General features: G+C 43.0%; 1 protein-coding gene across 2 annotated transcripts in view; it reads left to right on the forward strand.

The window, feature by feature from the left end:
• Positions 1–5,653, forward strand: part of ankrd33ba (ankyrin repeat domain 33ba) — a 17,670-nt gene extending 12,017 nt beyond the window's left edge. The window contains exons 4-6 of one of the 2 annotated variants that reach the window (XM_084475274.1): positions 497–638; positions 2,820–3,021; positions 3,963–5,653. In XM_084475274.1, coding sequence (XP_084331400.1) covers positions 497–638; positions 2,820–3,021; positions 3,963–4,553 — 935 coding nt within the window. In that variant the 3' untranslated portion in view covers positions 4,554–5,653. The remainder of the gene's footprint in view (positions 1–496; positions 639–2,819; positions 3,022–3,962) is intronic. The other variant, XM_084475275.1, reaches the window with a different exon arrangement.
• The last annotated feature ends 3,842 nt before the right edge of the window (positions 5,654–9,495 follow it).

The raw sequence follows: 9,495 nt of genomic DNA on the forward strand, positions 1-9,495 counted from the left end.
TCCGAACGCGCGCACCACCACCTGTGTGTGTGTGTTCACACGCACAGCCGGGCACGCTCAGTGAATCACAGTGCTGATGCATGCTTGCGGTAGTTTGTGTGCGGTGTCGGTGTTGTGTGAGGCGTTATGTGTTATGTAACGTTGTGGATTATGGTAATGCAATTTTATTTCCCCTAGTCGGTGAAAGTTAAAACAGGATTTGCACAGACAATGCAAAGTAACTTTTAACTTTTTTTTGTTACGGTGAAGATAATAACAATCTGTGTTTCATTGTATAATTGTCACAACATAATCAATATTTCTTATTTCCTGTCTGTGTCCTTTTATTACATTATCACATCATATGTAAGAGTTATGATGATAGTAAAAAATATTGCTGTATGTGAATATCAAAGAGACAGGATGTTTTACTTCCTGTGTTGTTTACTGTCTCTCTCTCTCTCTCCCTCTCTCGATCCCTCCCTCCCTCCCTCCCCCTCCCCCTTCCACTCCCCAGGCGCTGATCTGAGCTCAAGGGACTATGGCCGTAACTTCACCCCCAGGGAGTGGGCTGTTTTCACCGGCCGCTACGAAACAGCCTGGCTGATGGCCCGCCTCATGGATCGGCCCTGCCCCCTTCAGCTCTGTGACACATACAGGTCAGCCTCCCCCCCCCTCCCCCTTCTTGGCCGTCTCTCACTTAATGGGTCAGAAGTGGTCTGTCCATATGGTGTGAAAATGGAGGGTTGTGCTATGCGTTTCATTTGAAGCATCGAGACGGATAGTATATGGTATATGGACTGCATTTGTATAGTGCTTTTCTAACCAGTGGCCACTCAAAGCGCTTTACAACATTGCCTAACATTCAGCCATCCATGCACACATTCACACACCGACGGCACAGTCAACCATGCACGTCAGGAGCAGTCAGGGTGAGGTGTCTTGCTCAGGGACACTTCGACACTTGGGCTAGGAGGAGCCGGGGATTGAACTAGCACTCTTCCGGTTAACAGCCATCCCGCTCTATGTCCTGAGCCACATGCCGCCCTAAAAAGTATTTAACATGGGTACAATGATGGTGGTGGGATGCCTTTTGTCTGGGTGTAGGCTGCATGTCATTGAGAATAGACAGAGTAAAGCCAGCGTGGATCAGTGTTCCGGCTCACGTTATATGTTTACGTGGGTCAGCTCAGCGCCTGGACAGCAGGGTCAAGGTTGACTGGCAGCCAGCTCGCCACACCTGTTTATCCTCTGAGCCAGGTGTCTGAATAAGTAGGACTACTGATCAGGCTCTTGAGTGAGTGTTACACCCTCTCCATGTACAAAACCCTAACAAAATAGTTGTGTAGTGCTATTTCTCAATGTCACAAATGATTTGTTTGTTTTTATTATTTTATTTCTTTCTTTCGTTCAAAAAATGTGTCCTGATCCAGAGATGTATAAAGTACTAGAGACCCAGACTTGAGTAAAAGTAAAAAAGTACTATATCAAAAAAGTGACTTGAGTAGAAGTTGAAGTGTTCTTTAAACACCACACTTAAGTGGAAGTACTAAAGTACTAGTATTGCAAGTAGTTTATTTTTAAATGTACTTCTCAAGTACTGAAAGTAAAAGTAAAAGAATACACAAAAGTATTGTGTTATGTTTATATTAAAGAAAGCAGTCAAAAGTTTGAATATCATGTTGTTTATATTATTTAAAATATTTAAACTGAAGGACACACAATTCATTTGGGTGTAGCAGCAGTCCAGGACAGGAATACAATACAGAGTTGTCTTAAAGCTGTCAAAGGCCACATACAAGTGTTTATGTAAAAACAATCATCTCAAAGGCCAGAGGGGTATTCCAAGAAAACGGCTAAGTGACAAACATGGGTAAGTTAAAGGACAATTCCCGTATTTTGAACATTGAGCCTCCTTTCTGGTTTGTCCAGGATGAAATAGGGTGGTTGACACCGACATTTTGACTATTGGTCCTGTCTGGTATTTGGCTCATTTAGAATCGCCCCTGCCTGCTTCAGAATGGCTGGCGACGTGCATGCACAAACCTGTCCTTAACAACCCTAAACATTTGTTTTCAGAAATGTGGAACTCACCGAGTGGTTAGTGGTGTTTGTTGATGTTCCAAATGAAGTATCGCAGCGAAATACAGTTTCTGTCGTGTTTTATTGCACATTTATCGCATTTTGTAAATCCCATTGATTTCTGTTGGAAGACTCATTGCTCGTTGGCCGGAAACGGAAAGCGGGACTCTTTACGTTTGGTTGTAGTCTTTTCACTAGGTTAGACAGCCCCCTTTTCCATTTCCGGCCAACGAGCAATGAGTCTTCCAACAGAAATCAATGGGACAACATTTTTATAATTGTAACAAGTAACGATTCAGCGCATGAAAAATGTATCAAAGTATTAAACTCATCAAGAATATGTAGTGAAGTAAAAGTGGAAGAAAATAAAAAATTAATACTCCAGTAAAGTACAGATACAGCATTTTAGTACTTAAGTACAGTAGTGAAGTAGTTCAACTTTGTTACCATACATCTCTGTCCTGATCACAAATGACACTTGGTACAAATATTGACAAATCGCACATGAGGCCTCAGGTCATGAGGCCTTGTGTTAGGGAACTTATCTATGACATTGGTGTTGAGGAAGCTAAGCAATCCAACACACGCAACATGCTTAAACAACACTGACAGACCGCAAACAAAAAACAGTTGTCTTTATCAATTCCATTCAATTCAATTCAAGTCATTTAAATTAAAGTCAAATCAAGTCAATCCAAATCAAGTCAGGTCAACTCATTTCCATGCATTTGAGTCTGATTCTCTTCCCTTCCCTCCAGCAGCCTCGAGTGGCCCAAGCTGGCTCCCCTGGTCTCCAAGGCCAAGGAGCAGCGCGGCTGCCTGAGGCGTCTGTCGGACACCGTGCGCCACGCCTTCAACATCGCCAACGTCACCGACCCCGAGGACCAGGGCGTCATCGACCACCTGGTCACCGTGACGACTGCCATGCGGAGCCCTTTCATCGCGCTGGCCTGCCGAACGGTAGGGCCGGCCGGGTGCTTTGTCTGCGATCATATTTTGTCATCTTCCGCTTGCGTGTGCTACGAGTCGACCGATTCATTCGCCTTTTCCCTGTTACTGCGAAAACATGTGATTCTAGCATGTGACATAACATGTCGACTTTTCACCAAATGCCGTGCTGTCAAGGTGGGTAGACATGTTCAGAGGGAAACCCTTCATAATAATGAAATCAGTGCAGCATATTGTGATCCTGTCCTTCTGGAAATATGAGTGAAGACAAACCCGTCTGTCCATGCTACCTGTGGTCAACAATGTGCTGCATTGATAAATGGGTTTGATCAGTGGACAGAGGAAGGCAGAGCCAGGATACATTTTATAGTGGCTCTCTTCTGTTGACAGTCAATCTTTTTCAGGCGAGGCACGCCTCACACCTGCAGGTTTCGGTGTCACCCAAATGAAGGTCAAACAATCTCCAAACTAATATCACCAAGTTTAAACTTTTTGTTTTTTATATATATATTTATTTTATTCATTAAATGTTTTATAGAAAACAGAACAGCTGGATACATATTTGTACATTATTTTTGAGTTGGACATTTTCCATTTGAACATTTTGTGTGGGGAAAGTTACAAAAGTGTTTTCTTGAAGAGAAATGCTGAATAAATGCATCATGTTTTCAAACTCAAAAATAATTGTTTGAATAATCCGAATTTCAATATTGACCAAAATAATCGTCATTATGATTTTTTTCCATAATCGAGCAGCCCTACCCTGTTATAGCCCTGGCTACTGTTGTAGCCCTGGCTACAACAGGACGATTGAAAGATATTCCATGTGAGACACATTCAATGACACATTCCCAACAAGAACGGAATTCATTTGAACCTCCAAAAGCCAGTGAAAGCCTTCCTTAACGCTAGCTCTGGGTTCATGGACTCCCTGCTCCTCGCCCCTCTCCCAGGTGTGTCCGGAGAGCCCTCCCTGCGTGGGCAAGCGGCGCCACGCCGTGCCCGAGATCCTGCGGCGGCAGCGTGCCAAGGACCTGCGCGCCCTCAACCCGGAGCGGCTGGACGCCGACCGCCGGCTCTTCCAGAACTCCCGGGTCACGCTGGTGGCCAAGGGCTCGGCGGAGCGCCGGGCCAGCCTCCAGCCCCAGGGCCTCTCGGACCGGCGGTCCAGCCTCAGCCCCTCCCCGGCGGCCTCGGCCGCGACGAGCCCGACGGCCTCGGGTGCGGTCGGGGCGAACGCCGTGGCGCTGCGGCGCACCAGCCTGCTGCCCATCCACCTGATGCTGCGGAGGAGCAGCGTGCGGCCCGGCCACACCATCCCCAAGGTGAGGGTGTCCAAGGCGCCGGCGCCCACCTACGAGCCGGAGAAGGTCCGCAGAAGGAGCAGCACCAGGAGCGGCACCGACGGGAGGTGTCTGCTGCAGATCCCCAAGTGGAGGTACAAGGAGCTGAAGGAGGAGCGGAGGCGGGCGGAGGAGGCCGAGAGGAGGAGGCTGGAGGCGGAGAGCCAACGGCAACTCGTCGCCGCCAGAGGGAATAAATAAAGAGAGGAAGGGATGTGAGGAGGAACGTGAATATGTAAAAGGGAAAGGAAGTGATGTCAGGGAGAGATAAACAGCCGCAGAGAGGAAGAGGTGCAAGGAAGAGGAAACGGTACAAATATGGATGTTGAGAATTCAGGTGATTTTTTTTTTTATGCTAGGCCAGCCAAAAACAAGGTTAACATCGATATTTATATTTATATATTTATATAGACACACATGGGTCCTAGTTGCGCCAACGGTCTTAAATGTGTAGGACATGTTACCTTTGGATGACAGACAAGTCATGCACCTCTGGGAAGATCGAGCACATGCAAACGGTGCGTTGACCAGCTCTATTTTGAATCGCTACCTGGATTCAAACTGCAGTGTTACAGAGAGAGATGTACGAGGTCCTGACGGGATTCAAAATCAAGTTGCAATAAGGAGAGGAGATACTCGATGAATAGTGTTCATCACAGTCACGGTCAGTGGTTATATATATGGGACTTTCTACTTGAACAGTTTCCTACTAACTTATTTTTTTTCTGTTATTTATTGCTTTCAAATGGAATTTATTGCTTTCAAATTGTCTTTTATTTTGGTTACCCACAGTATGCTAGTGATCGTTCGACCCAAGTGAATTCAATACTCTCTTTCTGTCTCAAACTAGAACAAACATTTGTTCACTTGTTTACCTTGTTTTTCCTTAAAAAGGAGCAATACATTTATAAAGACTTTAATGAATTAAAGTCTCAAAAACTTTGTAGGTTTTACTGTTGCGGCATGTCATAGTTTATTTGAATTCAAATAATGTTTTCATAGATATTTTTGCTTTGATATCTAATACAAAAGAGTGTATTTTGCATACTGTACTTTGTATTTTTATATTTAGAGATTTAAGCGCTTTTTTTGTTAACAATTTAGACATTTAAAGGATTTTAAATGAAAGAGATTTTTGGAACATGCTAATCGAAATCTGTGAACCGCTACGTTTTTGTCCTCTCAAGACCAGAACCAAACAATGTAAAACACTGTTTTCATGCGACACTTTAAATTGTTACAGTGGATTCATTTAATAGTGAATTGTTGAATCCATTATCACTTGTTTACAGTATAGTCTTTTTAACACTGGCTGATGATAATTAGAACTATACAAATGATCATTCGTCAACAGGGGAGAATTCAAATGAGATAAATAAAGTGCGTGTCCCTCAAAGATAGATGTGTTGTTGGCTGACGTAAATCCTAACCCTATATACTTTGTTATATTGTTCCAATGGCTGTAGAGAAAGACAATCGAGCACAGCTGAGAACCTTTTATGTATGATAAAAATGGTATGCTGATATTATAAAATATACCAAATACCAGACTCCAATAATAATCTCCATCTCCAATCAAATAGGAGGACAAATTAACTAAGAAACCAAAGATTAAATTTGGTCAAAATTCCTTTAAAACCACAGAACTAAAATGTGATTGGCTCGCAGCAGCACTGCAACGTGTTGTAAAACCGCATTCAAAAGGCAGTATTAGCCAGAGTTTTGGCACAACATTCTAGTAGACGTAGATGTATTTTCTATGGTCTTTGGTTATGACGACCAGCTCTGCTTTACCATTAAAATAACGTGGGAAACACCGGTGCATGAGGAAACATTCATGAGGTAGCGAGAGGGAGAGAGCAGTGATCTAACATTATAGGGACTTCAAGAACACAATTTCACAGCCCCAACACCCCTCAGCAGTTGCAGCTTGGGTGCCATCTTAGGAATGTGTGTCTAATATACATGCTGATGAGTCGCTGTGGGGGGTTATGAGGGCCCTAGACACCAGCAAAATCATTTACTTCAAATAAAAGTCATGACTCCATGGCTGTCCCCTTCTTACTCCACCCCTACCCCCCAGTGGTTGGGGATGAAAGGGTTAAAACCTCACTGACATTCACAAAGACCAATATTTGAAATCAAATGCGTTTCTACCCCCCACCCCTCATGGCGTTTGCCTTCGAAATGTAATAAAGAGATTGAAAGCTAAATCTAGGACACGCGGCAATAGTTCACCCAGCCACGGATTAAACACAAAAACGCAAATGCTTGAAAATGTCTGGTTTATCAGTATGTATGGCCTTTGACAAATACACATCTAAGCTCTTGGAAAAGCATGGGTGCCATAGAGTTATGCTGGCATTCCAGGTATTAATCTGCTTTAAAAGATTGTCTGTCTTCCTTTAATATGATGTGCGTTGTATATTATATATAGGCCTATATTTCAAATGTATAGGCCTAATACAAAATATAAATTGTGCATTGGCTTTTAAATCTAGGTGGTATTTACGTTGTAGATTCGAGGGTTTCATCTCTATTTGCTTGGACTTATCCACACACTGTGATACAACGTACGTCCCCAGCCTCAGAAAGTGGTCTACATGGAATCCTAATAGAATGATCTGATTTTGGAAACCTAACAATGGCACGTACATTGTTATCTCAGATCCAGCAGTGCTTCTTTGTTTGAGCAGAATTTCTGGGGGGAAACGGCAGAGAGCCTGGGCCGGAAATCAAATAATGCAATGGGCTCCTGTTTCTTTTTGTATTACACAGAGATATTGTACCAAAGAAATAAACATTAGGCCTACTACCAAAAAAAAAATGCTTACTACGCTTACAAATGGAGGCCGAGGCGGTCATTCCCAAAGTACAAGCTTTATGTTTCAACTCCATTTTCTCTAGAAACTAGCAAGAGAAAATACTATCCTAAATCCTTAATCCAGCCCTGCTATTGGTTGCTGCTTCAGGACTGATGCTTCTGTTTTGCATACAGTTAAATCTGTCTTCGCGCCGCTCCTCCTCCCCAGCCCTCAGGGAAAATGAATGGTTGCTGCCCGCTTTTGCTGCTTATCGATCTTTTGGTGGTTACACTTTTATTAAGCCTTTACTTTGAAAATGAAGAAATTATGAACAGGGAGAGATCATCTTGAAATCTAGGTTTATTTTTTATTTACTATCAATATTTTACTATATTATCAATAATACAGCGAAACAACTATTCCATCTCGAGTAGACCGGACAGACATGAAAACAGTAATGTATATCTATCTATATATATATAGGCTAAGGTTTAAATCAAGAGTTAGACAAAATATAAAGAACATTTCAATGTTGGCCCCTGCATGATTTTAAATAATGAGATGTTTAATTACAGAGTTGGCATGAAGGTTGGGTTGGGTAGCCTACTGGTGCGTGAAATAGTAGGCTAGTATCTTAGATAATGTTTAAATTAGCTGACTCCCGAAAGCTGAGGCATAATCAGCTTTTCTCCCATTTATTTCTTCCATTTAAATTCATCAGTTTGGGGTCCCAAGCCAGAGGGATCATTGACCACCAGGTCTGGGACCTTTTCAACCAGAACAGACCTCAAGAGCCCACAGTCCGACAGAAACTATTTTTATTAGTATATTTTACAAGAAAGAAATCCAAATGAATATACAATGTTGTGAATTATTCATGGTGGTTTCATAGCCAGCGGATGGTGTGACTAGAAGCCACCTAGTGGCCATATTGGTTAGTTGGATGGGGAAACATCAAATATTTTGGTGAAACGGAAACTCAATCGACACACCGTTTAAAAGCTACCTGATTGGGAAATAGAATGGAGAACTCAAAATGTGGCATTCACTTTTCACGGTATCGAAATATGTTTTCCCCTCCCCCCACCCCAAAACCAATATGGCCGTTAGGTGAACTTCATGTCCAAACAAAAAAAAAAGTATCTATTATTGAATTTCTACATCTGCATGTCCAGAGATTTCCAAAACACCAAATTTTGATTTGTCCTACTATTTCAGAGATATATGGCTTCCAACATGACCCTTCCTCAGGGTTCAAAGGTCAATGAATCAAGGTCGGTGGTTAGGAGTGCAATGATTGTCATAATTGACATACATAGTAATAAAAGCAAACTCTTGTGAGGTAATGTCCTGGCTTGCAGCACTTAGCGTTCCCGTTTGTCTTTGTGAGTCATTGTTATTGTTAGCTACATTAGCCTTTTTAGCAAACCAGCTTGAAAACAAACAACCCAACTTTACATTGTATTGCACAAACAGCAAGACCGTGCAATGCATAAATTAGTGGCTGGATTAAAGTAGCAATATAATCAGGTGTAAGAGCATTTCAAATCAACTATTAAAATGACCAACGTGGTAGTAATAGTAAATACAAAGAAGTTACATATCTTTACGGTCAACCACAGTGAACTCGGTGGACTCTCAGAATCCTGAGTGGGACAGACCAAAAGGGGGCGTGCCTCGGTGAAGTGCTGCAAGAAAGCTGGGAGATTTCCCACTTTGCAACTCGTGCGGGTGGTGTACGAGACATCTCAAACACACCATTAGTGCGGCCTGCCCCTTCAGCCCATCTTCTCCTTGGTGGCGGGAGACGATGGACAGCTGGGGAGGTCCGTGCTGGATGGAAAAGCTCTTTGAGGGGCAACTGGTCTGAAGTCTTTTTGCTGACTGGCGAAGGAGGGGAGGGTTCATGTGGAGGGGAGGTGTGTGTGTGTGTGTGTGTGTGTGTGTGTGTGTGTATGTGTGTGTGTGTGTGTGTGTGTGTGTGTGTGTGTGTGTGTGTGTGTGTGTGTGTGTGTGTGTGTGTGTGGTCGATGTGAAATGTGTTGGCTAAGCCTATAACTTCAAGGCTGGTATAGGCTCTATCGCTCTCTCTCTCTCTCTGTCTCTGTCCAAAGCCCCCATTCCATCATGGTCATGACCAAACCGCCTTCGGTAGTTCCTCTTAAGGTGTTTTGACCCGTGTGCAGTCAAGGCACAGTTAATAATGAATCTAGAAAAGTAGAGTGGATTTTAAATATCAAGAACAAGTAGATAATATGAAAAAAAAAATTTTTTATTTAATATACAGCACTGCAATTTTCTGCCGCAACATTGCTTTCCTCCTCCTCCTCCCTACTCCT

The sequence above is a fragment of the Micromesistius poutassou genome (genome assembly GCF_964030765.1).
Source record: "Micromesistius poutassou genome assembly, chromosome: 11".
NCBI classification, from domain to species: domain Eukaryota; kingdom Metazoa; phylum Chordata; class Actinopteri; order Gadiformes; family Gadidae; genus Micromesistius; species Micromesistius poutassou.